Source organism: Haliotis rufescens, unplaced genomic scaffold, assembly GCF_023055435.1.
Source record: "Haliotis rufescens isolate VD_foot unplaced genomic scaffold, xgHalRufe1.0.p SCAF_38, whole genome shotgun sequence".
In the NCBI taxonomy this organism is placed as follows: domain Eukaryota; kingdom Metazoa; phylum Mollusca; class Gastropoda; order Lepetellida; family Haliotidae; genus Haliotis; species Haliotis rufescens.
In genome coordinates this window covers 1,160,997-1,178,313 of record NW_025964090.1, presented here as the reverse complement: position 1 = coordinate 1,178,313, position 17,317 = coordinate 1,160,997, and the positions used below count along the sequence as shown (strand labels likewise).

General features: G+C 40.8%; 1 protein-coding gene across 1 annotated transcript; it reads right to left on the bottom strand.

Annotated features, from left to right (window-relative positions):
- Positions 1 to 1,952: 1,952 nt before the first annotated feature.
- LOC125372196 (gastrula zinc finger protein XlCGF17.1-like) lies at positions 1,953 to 6,421 on the bottom strand. Its single transcript, XM_048381389.1, has 2 exons — positions 5,802 to 6,421; positions 1,953 to 4,746 (listed from the first exon to the last, which is right to left on the bottom strand). The coding sequence occupies exon 2, from the start codon at positions 4,645 to 4,647 to the stop codon at positions 3,598 to 3,600; it is 1,050 nt and encodes a 349-aa protein (XP_048237346.1). The 5' UTR covers positions 4,648 to 4,746; positions 5,802 to 6,421; the 3' UTR covers positions 1,953 to 3,597.
- Between the last annotated feature and the right edge of the window lie 10,896 nt (positions 6,422 to 17,317).

Here is a 17,317-nt window from a genome sequence, read left to right as displayed (position 1 = left end):
ATCTCTGAAGACTTCAAATTTGCATTTCATTATGGTTTGAATCCTGCTTGTGCCAATATTCAAGCAACTTCTCATCCAGGGTAACTAATACCAATAGTAGTCTAGTGGGACATCAATCAGTTCTTCCAGGAGTGATTGAGTGAGTTGTGTTTAACACGGCTTTTAACAGTATTCCAGTCATATCACGGTGTGTCAGCTTAATGTGGGAGGAAAGCCCCAATTGATGCAGGTCTTAGACGTTAAGCACTTCGGTGAAACCAATGAGCATGGGTATGGTGCTGACAAACCTAGAAACATAATCGGGGCGAACTTGGATTCGAACCCACAATCATAGGTTTCTGGCGTGCCTAAGGGATGCACAGATGCACAGCGAATTGCGGTGCCTTAGACGACTGGGCCCCCCCCCGTGCCCCCAGTTCTTCCAGGAGACAAACGAACGATCTCAACAATGGTCCAACCAACCCTCATAATCAGACCATTCATGTAATAACATTATACTAAAAATAAATAGAGCCACAGGGATCTGGATCATTATCATGATTTTCAATCATGATGCAATTAGGATTAATCAGAGATACAGAAGTAAGCAAGGAAACATGTACATTTCATCACTGACAAAATCATGCTAATCCTCTCCAGACATAACAAAAGTGACAAATTGAGAATGTGAGCCCACCTTACAATTTAGCTTTTAATTTGGTATGTCAGCCTTTAATATTAACACAGACAAATCATCAACAGTACACCATGACATGACTCCATGTGATCCTTCAGGTAAGGTGAGCTACAAGAAAATGTAAACAAATGAACCCGACAAAATGCTGTTACACATAAGCAATCTGTCATCAGTTACGTTATGTTACTCGCTTCCTTAGGCCTTATATTAATTAGCTTGTTTACAAAGCTGACGTAAAAAACTAATGATGGCGAAATGAAAAAAAGAAAGAAAAACAATCTTGAAATTGATTAGGCCAGCTTTGAAGTCTTGTCTTAGGAACATGTAAACTTATCATTTATAGCTGTCTGAGAGGACAAAAACAGAACTATTCTCAAACTGATGCAGCGATAGAAACTAACACCTTCAGTCCACTAGTCCTTATAATGATAACAATTAGCAAAACCCTTAAAATGGCAAACTTGAACTCATCCTTAGGATACCTTTACTGTTGGGCAGGACGATAGGACTAGTACCAATTTCTATCGCTGCTCATGACTCATTAAACAACCTCAGCATCAGCAATCAAAATCTTGATAGTGTCATTGATTGATGTTCTCCACGTTTGCTGCCAGTGTATTTGTGGATGCACACAAAGACAATGGACCATGCCGAAACCAGTGTCAAACCATCAAGTTAGACCTCCCCAATACTTGTTCATTCATTAATAGTAAGTTAATTTTGAAGTTGAAACTTTTTTTATATTTCTTATTTGAACTATTTCAAACTAAATAAAAAAGAAACTGGATCTTATGGAAGGACACAAGATCATCTAAGAGAGAAGTGTGATGTACCAATGCATTAAAAAACTACTCACTTCTGGGCTAATGCTGAAAATGCCTACTGATGTTTTGATTCACATTTCAATTCCGTATGGATTTAACAAAAGTAATATTTACAAAGTTGATCAATAATACAGCCTGCTATCTACTTTGGCTATCTTCACGTTACTGCCTATCATGAAACACAATGCTAAATCTTTCTGAGTACCGTATTCAACGTAATAAGCGCCCAGGGCGCTCTCAAAATAAGAAATAGGGGGCTCTTATTAGAATATTATTTTGGTGGAAAAAAACCCAAGAGTTGAAAGATAAATTCTGTTGTTTATGCTGTCAGCCTGAAATGTTTAAGTACGACAGATATATTTTTCAAAATTAAATGCCCATAATTAGGGGGGCATATATCATGTATATCACACAAGTGCGTATTATACGCGAATAAATAAGTCTTGTGTACATTCATCAATCGGAAGGGGTGCTAATTGGGATTGTTCACTAGCCAATATCTTAGCAAATGTCGCCATGGGCGCTTATTACATCGAATACGGTAATACAATTAGACATAGCTGTTATCATGGTTATCATGTTACACAATTACCAAATTCCATGTTTTTAAACACAATCTGATCAAGAGAAACATCCTCCTGTCACAGAATTTTATACAAAAAAGAATCCTGGAACAAAAATTAAGTTTAGCAGTACATATCTTACAAGGAAAGCTGATCATATCATCAAGTTGCACTTGAACTAATTGTAAAAGAGGTAGTGCACCAGGACATATCATTCCTAAATTGTACAGTCTTTTAAAAAATGCATGTCTAGTAGACGGAAGATCGAGGAGTGTACATGAACGTACAACTTGGTCAGCTCAACAATGCAGTTTAGCGGCCACAGATTACATAGAGCTGAACGGGTCAGGTTACCCCAAGCTCTATCTTTAGCCCATGGATCCCCTTTCCCATCAAGCACCCCTTCACGATCCTTAGGGCTGATTCTCAGGGGTGGGCTATACTTTATGACCAAGCACCCCTTCACGATCCTTAGGGCTGATTCTCAGGATTGGGCTATACTTTATGATCAAGCACCCCTTCACGATCCTTAGGGCTGATTCTCAGGTGTGGGCTATACTTTATGATCAAACACCCTTTCATGATCCTTAGGGCTAATTCTTAGGTGTGGGCTATACTTTCCGATCAAGCACCCCTTCACGATCCTTTGGGCTAATTCTTAGGGGTAGGCTATACTTTATGATCAAGCACCCCTTCACGATCCTTAGGAATGATTCTTAGGGGTGGGCTATACTTTCTGGTGAAGCACCCCTTTACAATCCTTAGGGTGAGGCACCCCTTTACAAACCTTTTAGTTAGTTGTGAGGTATGGTTTGGGTTAGCATTCACTTTCAATGAATTAATCCGATGTAATTTGAGGAGACTGTTCAAGTTTTGTGCATAAAGGTATGAGGTGCTGATGACTTGGTGAAAAAGCACTAAATATTTGTGAAAGCGCCCGTGGTCCTGTGGTGGCTTATTAGACTAACTCATTAGCCTCGCTTATCTTCAGGCTGTCAATGTGAAGTCAACCCAAAACACATCACTAATTGAAATCCGAAAATGTGCGCCCGGTAAAGTGCACTTGTCTACATTCCGCTATTGGCATGTGCACTTCTCGAGTTCACTATTTGTTAAAAAAATTACAAAAACACATTTTCAATGAACTATTTGCTTGATCTGTGTGACACTCTGTCCTTTGTCCAGCAGAAGAGTCTTAGGGTAATAACTAAAAGAGAGAACAGATATCAGTACAGCCCGGCTAACCGACTTGCATGCACAAGATGCACATCAAGATTCTTCAACAAGTGAATGGGTGGGTATGGTTTTATGTCGCTCTTAGCAATATTCCAGCAATATCACTGTGGGGGACACCAGAAATGGGCTTTAACACTGTACCCATGAAGGGAATCGAACCCAGGTCTTCGGCGTGACAAGCAAACGCTATAAAAACTACGCTACCCCACTGCCCCTTTTTTAACAAGTAACAATAATACTTTTTACCAGTATATATCTACTGTGACATGTCATCTGTGTTAACAGGTTACAGAATTCTTCAAATAATTTTCCACACGATGCATTCATTTCCACCTCCATTGTGTGTTTTCTTGTGATCCTGCAATTCGCCTGGTGTTCCATAGGCCTTGTCACACTGATTACATTTGTGGGCTTTGTCTGCGCTGTGACACCTCATGTGTCTATCCAGGTCAGCAGACCGTGAGAATGCTTTCTCACATTCGCTACACGGATAAGGCTTCACTCCACTGTGACACCTCATGTGTCTCCTCCGATTACCTGATGTCGTGAAAGCCTTGCCACACTCTGTGCAGGGGTAGGGTTTAATTCCAGTGTGACTCCTCATGTGCGTCTTCAAGGTATCGGATGTTGCAAAGGATTTCTCACATTGTCCACACTGGTAAGGTTTTTGTTTTGTGTGACACATCATGTGAGTTCGCAGACTACCTGCTTTTGTAAATGAATTCCCACACACCCCACACTCAAAAGGTTTGACGCCGCTGTGACTCTTCATGTGCAGTTGAATGCCGACCAAGTGCGCGAACGCCTTCCCACACTCACAACAAAAATAAGGCTTGACAACGCTGTGAAGCCTCAAGTGGATCTGCAGACTGAAAGCGCTTGTAAATGCTTTCCCACATTCTTTACAGTGATGAGATTTGATTCCGGTGTGACTCCCCATGTGTCTGTCCAGGTCAGTGGTCCGTGCAAATGCTTTCCCACACTCTGTACACTGATGAGATTTGGCTTTGCTGTGACCATGGTAAGACTGCATATGTGTCCGCAGGCCCCCTGGCTGGGTAAACGATTCACCACAGTCACTACACTGATAAGGAGTCATTTCGCTTAATTGTGTACATATTCCCTCGCATCCAGCATCTAAGTCTGCTTCATTGTCACACTCGTCCTGTAGATCGTCAGTTTGTGTACAAGCTCCCTCGCATTCTGCATCTATGTCCGTGGTTGTATCACTTTCACACTCCATCTGCTTCTGAGGATCAGTTGTTTGGGTACGTGCCTCCTCACATATACTTTTCCCATCTGTGTCTGTGACATGGGTACTGGTTTGTGCTTCACTTGGCGCAGCCATGACAGAGTTTGAAGTTGATGCACGCAGAGCTGTCACCTTTCACACAAGCGATGTCTTCAGGTTTAGTATTGGGGCTCCACACCTACAACTGTTGTATATCTGGAAAGGATATCAGAATGAGGCAAGGTGAAATTGGGTTTGACAACTCATTCAACATTTTAGCACTTATACAGGGATGACCATGCATGTGTGCGAGTGATTTAAAATCAACGTTTTTTCAGCATTATTTCAGCCATATACACCGGTATTGTGATGTGTCACGCACGTGTGATGTATGGTGAAATGGGGTTAACGTTGCGTTCAAGGTTATTGCACTAGTATAGTGACGTGCATGCATGTGTGTGTGGCTGCTTGTCGTAGTTGTTCTATTCTAGATTAATGTCGATTTTATAGTGCTAGCCCACTGAGATTCCACACCACAGTTTAACATGAATATCCCACTCAGACACACTATATTGACTCCGAGCCGACGAGTCCTTGTTTAGCCCTTTACTGTACGTGGGGTACATATCTGTAGTACCCTTTGCCAACAAACACCCCTTCAGGATAACTAACATTCTATACTAACAAACTCGTAGGCCAGAATATTAGTTAGATCTACATGGTCCTGTGGTTAAAATTCTTTGAAGTAAACAGTTTGATTTATAAATTAACCAAATTAACATCTTCAAATCAAAACATTTCGTTATATTATTTGTCTCATATTTATGAACTCAAACAATCTCAGAAATGAAGTTTACCAATATGCTTCAAATCATAATTACTATGATGCTTATTTGGAAGTTTAATTTGGTTGGTTTGTTGACATAATTATTATCTATCAACCAATAAAATCAACAGCGTGCAGAAATTTGGTCGCGTCAGGGGAGATAATTCATGATAGACAAGGACAAAACAAACCCCTGAAATTATTTTGATGTGTAGGCAATATTAAAAAAAGAGCGATGTTAATGAGAATCATAACGATAGATAGACAAATCACGAAATATCCATTTTAGTACGAAATACACATTTCGTGATCCAGTGGGCACGATGAGACAGAGACATGTGCCCCTGGCTGTGATCTAGGGCCTAGTTACATTCCACAGCACCTAGCGGTATCATATTCCTTCTCGACCGTTTCCGAGGCTTTTCAAAACTCTGTACACTCTTACCTCGGCGAGAAACAGCTCTAGGTCGGGTAAACAAGTGGGAAGTTACATGAATCTGCAAGTAATTTGGCTATGACCAGCCTTTTCGTTTTTTTCTCTCATTGTCGTCTTCGGAAATGAGTGGTTATCAAAGGGACATCACTCCATGTGGTTCATGCACATTGATATTTCTGGGGACCCAAGATATAGCTACATGAGTTCGACCCCCACTCGGTCATACTTTTTTTAAATGTTGTAATAAATAAATTGTAATACAACAACACATGATTCCGATTTCCTCGACGAGCGTTGTTTTATTCCGTCGACTGAATTGTTATGTTTTCACCACAATAGAATTGTGCATACAACTTTCTGGCGAGATTGGTAGCACGAACATGTACACACGACCATGCTCTCCCCCACCCCACCCGACCTAAAAAAAGGAAAAAGAAAAGAAGATTAAGAAATAAAGAAAACATACTTTCTCACATCCTCATGTTCCAAAATGAAATCCGTCAACAATACAGTTTGAAAGTCTACTAAACTTTGTCATATTATTTAGTAATATTACACTACACTTTCAATTGCTTGTCATTAATCAGAGTTAAGACAGTTGGGTTTCAGTGATTACATTGGCTGCCCGTATGAATTGTAAATGTATTGGTGAATTAGGAATGGAAAAATTACACATTAGGAGCTTAAACACATATGTAATATAAAAATAGAAAACAAAAACATATCATTAAAACATAACTAGTAATATGTTTTAACAACAACGACTTCGTGAAACATGTGTTACCGTTTTAAAGGAAGAGATATTTAGTTGACAGTGATAGTGGTATACATGATAAATGTTTAGAATTTTAATTGAATGTAATGGCATAAACACTCTTTTGTTGGCATATCATATGTTGCATGTCTTGATACGAATGAACAATTATTATGAAAGCAACACAATGGTTGGACGGAAATGGCATAAACATGTTTTGAATAATGTTATTAATATTTTTCATAATTAGTCTTTTCAAAGTAATAGTTACATTATTGTAATATTATTTATTATGAACTAGGTCAGTGGAGACATGCAGATATTGTTAGAATTTAAACCCACAATTTTGTGAGTATGCAGTTATTATTAACCATGAATCATACCTCCCTAATACCAAACGTACTGTACGTTTACTGCTGTAGCCTGATACGTTATCATTATACATTAGACAAAGACTTGTTTTCTTTTGAAGATTGTTTTTATACATCTTTCCAACAATTACTCATATTATAGAGTTTGCCTCCCTTTGAGCATTCTGCTGACTAACGCAAACGTGTTTAGTGCAATAATTTACAGTTAGGAATGTTTTACATGATATTTTCATAATTAGTTATGTATTTCGTATGTACACATATAATTATAAACGTGCGAGATAAAGATAAGGTTTTCTTTTAAACTTTGTTACATAGATTTACAACTATTTCTCATCCCCATGTAACTTTCTAAAACCAAACACAAATAAAGCACAGCACATGGCCAAACGTACCGCGCGCAAGAGGTGAGGTGAGGTGAAATGGGGTTTCACGTCGCGTCCAAGATTATTGCACTTATATAGCGACGTGCAAGTACGTGTGTGTGTTTGTGTGCCTGCTTGTACTAGTCTGGACTGATGCCGATTTATAGTGCTAGCTCACTGAGATACAATGCCGCAGTTTAACATGAATACCCCACTCAGACACAGTATACTGACTCCGAGCCGACCAGTCCTTGTTTTAGCTCCTTAATGCCGAGCGCCAGACAGGGTAACAACAAGTACCATCTTTTAACGTCTTTGGGTATGACGCGGTCGGGGATCAAACCCCGAACCTTCCGCTCTCCGGGCGGACGCTCTACCACTAGATCACGGAGGCGGTCTACGCGCGCAAGACTCTTGTAGGCCTATGTTAAAGTATGGGAGTTACGATCATCTAAGCGCTAAGTTCGCTTTGTGCAATAGGGCCCTGCATACCCTCCCAGTGTGGATGAGGATTTCTAAAGACTACTAAAAGTCTCCTGATATGAGACTGTCGATGCCCTTATCTATAAAGTCAGACATATGGATTCGATCAACTAACAGCTATGGATTCTGGGTCACACATTAACTACATGTAGTTCGTCGCAGGAGTAGGCTGAGAGAGACTCGGGTTACCATTAATGTGGATCAAGATAGACTGATACCCGGATTCCTAGATTGTTAGAATGATAAAATTCAAGAGGGGGCACGCGTGGCCCAGTCGTCTAAGGCGCCGCAATTCGCTGTGCAGAGTACCGTGTGCAATGTATTTTGAATCCTGAATAAAAAGATTATTACAAAAAAATAAATAATTTTCAAGTCATTGTTATCAGCTCCTATGCGCCTACAGAGCATGATGCTGAAACTACAGCCCTATGACCTCACAGGGGGCACGGGTGGCCCAGTCGTCTCAGGCGCCGCGATTGGCTGTGCAGAGTTGCGTACCTTGGGCACGCCAGAAACCTATGATTGTGGGCTCGAATCCCGGTTCGCCCCGATTATGTTTCTAGGTTTGTCAGCACCATACCCGTGCACGTGGGTTTCACCGTAGTGGTAAACGTCTGAGACCTGCATCACTTCGGGCTTTCCTCCCACATTAAGCTGACACGCCGCGATATAACTGGAATACTGTAAAAGCGGCGTTAAACCCAACTCACTCACACTCAAATTCAAGAGGAGCTTGTCACCACCCAACTGTTGATGTTCAGTCAATTCAAAAGGATGTATAGGCAACATCTTCTCTCCCAAGTGCTTACCAAGGCAGTATTGGAGCAAACCAGGAGGTTTGAGATGATTCAACCTGTCTCAGCGACTCGTCCTTTTAATAGCAAACTTACCACGGTAAGGAGGAGGTGCGCCAGGACATTACAGATAGCTGCCATCACTCCACCATTAACTTGGCGACCAGCACACGAAATTCGGTTCACTAGATCAAGAGAACACAATCTCATTGAAATCAGACCTTAGTTCTCGCTACCGCTAAACAAAGATCTGAAGACATCCCATTAGGGGTCACGTCAGAACGACCTTTCATCCGACCAATCAGAGCGTCGCTTACCAGATCATGAAAGTGACAGTCGGAATGTGATTTCTAATCATACAACCTCGAAAACTTTAACACGGGGTATTCCGAACGATAGTTACGGGTTTAACGACTGAATCCATACAATCTAGACCATCTATTAGCCATTCCAGAATGTTCTTCTGTTCAGGTTTCAAATTTGTAATCGAGAATTTGTCAAAATATGTCTCGAAACGTAGTCGCCAATTTGAAATTAGTGCCGTAAAGCACGAGAAAGCTGCCTTCTGATTGGTCATTCCATTGGTCAGTCAAAGTTAAGACTGACGTGACCCGTAATGGGATGTCCTCAGATCTTTGTTTAGCAGTAGCGAGAACTAAAATCTGATTTTAATGAGATTGAAGAGAACATGAATGAATTTTCCGTGACTCCCCCCAAAAGAAGTTCTACCTTCCGGAAAAGAGTCCTATCAGGCCAGTAAGGGAAAGACTGATCCCACAGTCACACTCCAATAGGGAACATCGAGATGGTAACCGTGAATCAGATTACAAGCATCGGGAGGCCACAGAGGGAGCAAGCCGTTAATGATTGTCAGGCAACCCCATCTTTTAGAATAAACCCTATCGACTTGGCGGGAACTGGGCAATCCATACCCAAACGTTTTTGGCGGACTCCTACACAAGTGTTGGATAATCCGTACCACGTCACGCCTAATCAACTGGACGACTCGTACCCCTAATAGCGAATCCTTACCCGATGAAAATATATATGACTTTAAACATTAATAGTTTTCCTTTTACCTGTAGCTATGACCGGAAATGATATTTGACTCTGGCGATGTTTAGTGTTGAATAAATAATTGGAAACACATACTTTTTTTGTCGTTTTTACGTCTATACGGATTAAAGCAATACGGTTTCGGACATCTTGCTTTAAAAAATAAATGGGTACGGGTCATCCAAATTTGGATACGGGTCAGCCAAATAAAGTACGAACGCTCCAACGTTGCCTTCTACGACAAGCATAGTCGCCTTTTACGGCAAGCAAGGGTTGCTGAAGACCTATTCTACCCCGGATCTTCACGGCTCTCCGTGGGTAGGGATCGTCTAGCATCCAACTTGGCCATGTTTGCAGATTTAGATTCTCGCCTTCCGGCATTCAATGTAACGCATCATCAGGACCAGTAGGAGGGACGATTGGTGTCATTGGCCGAAATAAAGGTCGTTCTGGAGGATACAAAGTACATTCAATCAACTATCAAATAGTGTTACCCGGCCGTGGGGCCGTCGGTCTTATCTGGAAGGTACCAAGCTAACAACAGCCTCCGGGGCTGTTCAGACGCTATATTACAAGTGCGCCATACAGGAACTGGAGAAAACTGATCACAGCCAAGGCTTCTATTTTCCAGTTTTGTGATTCACAATTTGCACGTGCATGTTCACTGTTGTTTAACTGCAAATAACGCTGACGCAATACTACTGCTTGCTGATGACAGATACGTTCCTGCCCATCTTCTTTGACGACTTTGTGTGTGTGTGTGTGTGTGTGTGTGTGTGTGTGTGTGTGTGTGTGTGTGTGTGAAATAAAATACATATCCTGATGTTTGTGACATGATTTAGAATGTAATTGCCAGTAACCTTGATCCCATACAGAAATAACAATCAAAACACAAATATTGAGTTTGGTAATAATTGTCTCAAAATTTCATATTTAGTGGTTTTGAATCGTCCTTGATATATCCAGTGTATTATAGCTCCATGATGTTATGACATGTACCGTGGACTCAATCGTCAACATTGCTTCACTCAGGCCCAATTCAAATGGCACGACGCGGTTCAATTAAATTACTCTGAGTGAGAAAACAGATGCTGAGTTGTTTATTGAGAAAGAGCAACTGTGGCGAATGTCACCTCCGAAATGAAGTTATGGTGGTGAATGGGCATTTATCAAAATATACACTTGCACAAAAGTTAAGCACCACCAACCATATTTGTGAGCTGTTACTTTTGGCACTTAATGATGACTATTATAACGAGATGTACGATTGTTATAAGCCGTATATGTAAACCTCATGTGATGCAAAAGTTGTCCCAAAGCTATTGACGCATTGAAACGAACTGTAGTGGATAGAGAATGGATATATATCTGTTACAGGAAACATGTATAATCAGTGATTAAGTCTAATGACTGAACATTTCAGTGATTATGTCTAATAACTGATTCACTCGGTGGTTATGTCTAATTACTGAAATCTTCAGTAATTAGACATAATCACTGAAATGAACCAAGGGATTTTATACTTGTTTACCATGTTTACTGAAAGCATATCCCTGCCTTGTTTTTATAATGTGTGAAATTAGTTTGCTATCAAAGTAAATACAACCTCCTGTAACCAGATACCTTACACAAAAATCACAGAAATAAGCTTAAACAGTTCAATCTTTTATTTCATAAAATGGTATGACGTGAATGGTATGACGTGAATGGTATGACATGAATGGTATGACAAATAGCAGTCAGATTGACACTCAGGAATGTTTGTTTGCACATGAAAGACTTGAATGACATCTAGAATTACATTGCATCTTGGCCTTAAAACATTTGCAGCGATTGGTCTGACACCGTTTAGTTCCAACACAATTACACCTTACAAAGCCTTGACCACCACAGACTGAGTCAAGTTGAACCGCTTGACGCAAAGAGAGTGTTCGATCGGTATTGAAATCGTCAGCATTATACAGTTTGGTGACACATACATTAAACTGGTTACGGGAATATTTCCCATTTAGCCACTGTGGAGATACCACTGTGGAGACTTGAATTCTTCTGAAACTGGACGAACTTAAGTCCTACAGTCCAATCACTGGTGTCATTGTCTCCAAGTCAAGCAACTAGAATGACTTTAATGTCACAGTTCGCCCTCTCTACAGAACCTTGGCTTTGGGGATGTCGAGGCTTTCCGTGCAGGATCACCAATGAGGGCAACATAAGTTTCAATTCAGTTACAACCTGTGCTGTAAATTCAGATGAAGCTTTCTCACAAGTTATTATAAAAAGGCAGGGATATGCTTTCAGTAAACAAGTATAAAATCGAACCCGGGTCGACACTTTTCCACACACATCGAACTTAAAAGGCTTGATTCCACTGTGAATCCACGTGTGTATTCCGATTACATCTTTTTGAAAAGGTTTTCTCGCACTCACTACACTTACACGGCTTGATTCCACTGTGAATCCTAATGTGAACCTCCAGGAGACAAGCTCATGTAAATCCTTTCCACACTCATCACACTTAAAAGGCTTGATTCCACTGTGAATCCTAAGGATCAAAATGGATAAGCCTAGAAAGCTTCCTTGCTTTTCTGAAAATCCACCACACAGTTCATGATAAGTTAAGAGACATACGCCGCTTCAACATACAGAGGAAAATACAGTCCCATTCATTAAGTGTGCGATCTGTTAACCAAAAGTATTTGGATGATGATGGGTCAGAAACTGTACTCGAGGAACGCCAAATAAGTTTTGTTTCATTTTTGAGATTTTGCCTGAACCATGTTGAGGACCTCAACATCTGTAAACGTGTAGTGAACGAACTACAGACATGTGCACTTGATGAAGATGATACTCCATCCGATTCATTATATGAATTTTACAGAATGATCAGCAAGTCTGTATTCAGACTTGATACTCTTGAAAACCTACTGACAAACAATACTCATTTGATTGACATCCCATGTTTGTTTACATCGTATCAAACACATTTCTCCAACGAAGAATGGGAAAAGATCAAGATCTTTGAAAACCATATCTGGAAAACTGTTGAAGACGATACTAGACTACAGGACGTTGGCTTTTACAGTGATCCCTCAGTGAGAAGAAGATGGGACATTTTCCACCAATGCCAAAATCTGTACGCATTACAACCACGTCTCATCTACTGTGCTAAAAACACAATGAAATTAAATTTAGACAGGAGGGCAGCTGCAGTCAAAGCAGAAGGCACTCTGTTATTGACAGAATCAAGACATCTTCCCAGACTGGTGGATGAAAACATTAAAGAAGAATTAGAAAAACTCTTGCCAGGATTCTTCAAACATGTCATCTGCCTGGATTGTGATCATGAATGTACCCAAAATCATCCCCGTGGAATCCATGTGTTCCTAGATGCAGGCAAAGAACAAAGCTTGCTTAACTGTGATGATGTGTGTGTTCTCATCAAATATACACTTGCCACTGTACACAAGGACAACTGCGTGGAAATAGCCATGCTTGGACATTCAGATATTAATGAAGATGTGATCAGCAGACGTTTCCACCTACGAGACAGTATTAGGAAGGGTGAAATATCAAGTACAAGACTATATTTCATTTCTGACTCTGAACACATCCTGGATGTTGAAAGCACATCTTGTCCAACATGTACACCTGTTCTGAGTCATGAGGATCCTTTGGATTTCAAGACCTTTGATTTGCTGAGAGAATGGAAATTTCACGTCCCACTACCATTCCAAATCCTGTTGGAAACATTTCTCAATGGAACCACATTGAGGAAATCTCAAAACAAAAATAAGTATTTGATGGAGAAACTTGAAAAACTTCACCTGCTCTTTGATGCTCTGTTGAACACAAACAATCGGAACTAAATTGGCATTCAACAGGAAGTAAACACAGATGAACTCTCAGCATCGTATCACAGTGTCACAAAAGTATTCAACTTGACCTCTCAAGGCGGACTGACAAGTTCCTTTAATAAAGCAACGAGTCGTTTGCAGGACCAAGCTGATGCCGATACATGTTATTACAACACATTTCTGAAGAAATATGACTTGGAATATGAGGCGATTGATGGAATCAAGAGACCTGTGTCACTCCAGGACTGCCACTTAATCTTCTGTTTTGACAACTTGGTGCACCTATCCTTTCATCGTGATCCAGACAGGGGGGAGTCCAGATCATCACAAATTTGCACTCTTCCAATGACTCTCATGGGAATTCCGAAGAATGCTGCCATCACTCAGAACTGGCACGATGAAAACATTTGTGATGGATCAAATGCTTGTAAATGCAAAGATACCACCATACTGAAATCATGTGAAAGGCAATATGTATTTCATGAGCTTACAGTGGACGAGGATCAACAACAAAAGAGACTCAATTCTGCTTTAACATGGGGCCATTTTAAACTTTGGAGAAACATTGATGCATCTCAAGTATTCCCCTTGTTGAAAACCGCACTGGAGAAAAATGAGGATAATGACTCTATCACATTTGAAGCATCCATTTTGGACACAGATGAGTCTGATGAAGAAATACCAAGCGACTGGAAACCAGATCATGACAGAGAACTGGATACCATTCTGTTTCAAATTGACAAGCAAGAAGGTCTCATGGACTCATCATTCTCTGAAGCATCATCTGGTGAGGAAATCATCTCTCAGTTATCCTCTTCTGGTGACCATGAATCCCCTAATGAAGACTTAACTGCTCTCAATGAAAGCATTGGTGCCCTGTCACTTGGATGTTGTCCTCTCGACACAATGGTTCCATCTCCATCTGATCAATCGTCAGACGATCTTGTTGACACTTTTGATCAGGAAACATCTAATGATCATGAACACCAGTTCTCAACGATGGGATTTGAAACGTTCAATCCTCCACCCTTACTGGTGCGCCACCCACCACCAGCCATAGGCAGAGATGACGACATAAAGAAGTTGAAGGAAATTTTAGAAGACATTCTCATGAAAGCTGGAAACTATTCCGATACCTGTCGCATTCTGTTTGCCCCTGATAACAAAATTGGGAGATGCTTGTTTAAGCTGATGACACAGGATGAAAAGTACAAGAGGTATTTACCTGAATTTCCCCTCCTCCATCTCCGGAAGTCCAAGATTGGAAATCTACTAACTGCTTACAAAGATGCTGGTCTGTATCACTTACTTGGATATATGCAAGACACAAGCACAGACTGGGAAAATCTTGTTAGCACCGAGAACATAGAAGATGCCACACACAATATCAGGAGGATCTCATATGCACTACATCTTGCATTTGTGATGAAATTTCTTGAGGTACTTCACCCAGAAGACTCCAGTGCTCTTTTTGAGTGGCTCAAAGAGACCAATCGAGTATCCAATGAGAGATGGGAACATGAGTATGAACATTTCATCAAGGATGGGTGCACTCAGAATGCAACGTTTTCACTTCATCACGATATAATGACCCATTGTGATGAAATATTGGCACTGTCTGTGGCTGAGAGGGTTGGAGGTGAGACTGGGTATGACCTATTATTAGGCACAGTGAAAGCTTCCCTACCATTTGCGTTTTTGAATGGAGCATCCTCATATGGTACTTTCTGTTGTGAGCTTCTGCTACAGCACTACACTGCTGGCTACTTCCATCAGAAATTCAAGAAGACGTTCTTTAGCTGCCCATACAAAGGCAGTTCAACAAATTTTGCACTGGACACTCACAGAGAGATGGACCATAGAGATGCACTGAAAGGTTTTCGTCCCAGAGCCACTGTGACATCTGTATTGCCAAGAATGTCTCTTGTTGACAGATACCAGGAAATGGAAAGTTACAGAGATGATGATTTGTCGCTACCTCATCCAGCAGGTGTTCACAAAAGCAGAACATGGGGTATATCAGATCAAGACCTGAAGAAGATATACCCAACAGCCCTCCTTATTCTAAGGCAGGGTGGACTTGATCATCAGAAGTGTGACATACCCATCAATGTGTATTCCAAAAAAAGGTCTACTTTGCCTGACGCAGTATTGGATAGGAAAACATTTGATGTGGGAAGATACCTAATTGACAGACATGTACAGAACAAGATCTTTCATGATCAAACAATTGATCCGCTACATCACTTCAAAACCTCACAAAATGCAAAAGAATTGATCAAGAAGGCAAAGGTGACAAAAGGTGTTACAATCAGAAGAATGTCCTGTAAGCCACAGATCATGCCGCAAGATGAAAAGGAAGTCAAGAGGAAGAGAAAGCTCAAGACATTGATTGGCATTGCAGAAGGACTCTCATCAGATATGAACACTTGCCAAGCAGTAGTAAAACCAGATGGTTCCAAATCAGCCGTGCAAAAATCAAGGGGAATGAAAAAGGCATTCATAAATGTAGTTGCTAACGCATGTGGACAAGAAGAGAGCATGGGGAATGAAGACTGCCTGCGAAAATATGATCTTGCTGAATTTGACTTGAAAAACCTACCGGTGCATAAACTCCAAATGGTAAGCCATTCTGTGGTGGAACTGGCTGGGGTCAAATTCAAAACAGTAGCAAAATCAGGATATGAGTATGTGAAAGCTGTTGAGGATAGACTTATAAAATCCATCAAGAACAAACTACCCAAAGCTAAACACATGGTCCTATGTGAAGAAAAGTATTCATTCACTCCAGATGACTTTAAGGCAGCCACAAGACTCAAGAGAAGCAAGACTCATGGTCAGTCAATTTCACACCTTAAAAGAGGAACAGAAATAATAAGCAGTTCAACATTTGACAAGACTGCTGTGACCTCTACTGATACTGGGAAGGCTGCTATCAGCTCATTTCTTGCTGGAAATATTGCAATCTTGGACATTCATCAGGATTTCATCTTGGACATAGACAGTGAGTGGGTAGTAGATGGTTGCAGTTGTGGAAATCTAGTTCCTTGTCAATGCTGTACAAAGTATGCCGTACCAACGAGGACAATATTTTCTCATGACAAGTCACCGATTACAAGTACACTTGATCATATTCAACAGAGGAAAGGTGAAGCAGAGATGGCGCAAATGGATTGGATACTTGAAGTGAAAAATAATCTGAATTCGGGTGATGAAGTTCTTTCTGTGGTGACTTCTGGAGATATAGACGCACTACCCATACACCTGTTCTCATTGTCACATCTTTGGCCAAGAAATGAAGATGGCACCTACAAGCACCATGTACATGTTGTACTGATGAAGCCAGGATCCATGGATATCTACTCCATTACTAGAATTCTAGAAATCTTGGAGAAAAAACATGGTTCTCAAGCAGGTATGAACATTGCTTTGGCACTCTGCATGGGGGGAAATGATTTTATACCCAAGTACTTTGGCAAATCCCATGACAAACTAATGGGGATTTTCATGAACCTGAACTTCTGGCAAAAGTTATTCTCCTTCACACCATCTGAGGAATATGGTGCTGTGTCTCATGATGTGTACAAGGACCTTGTAAAACACATGTACTGCCCAAAAGGTCTTGATGCAAACAGGATGACATATGATGAGATTCGTCAACTCACTGTCAAGCTCCCCCAGAAGGAGGAGATGGCAAAGCCTACCTCGTGGATGCCACCAATGTCTGCACTTGAGCAATTGTGTCACCTTATTGAGTACCAAATGGAGTACTTATTCACTGCAGGATTCCACTCAAAGCAAATGCCAGATTTCATGAGCAAAGGCTGTCTGAGGAGAAGAAGTGATGG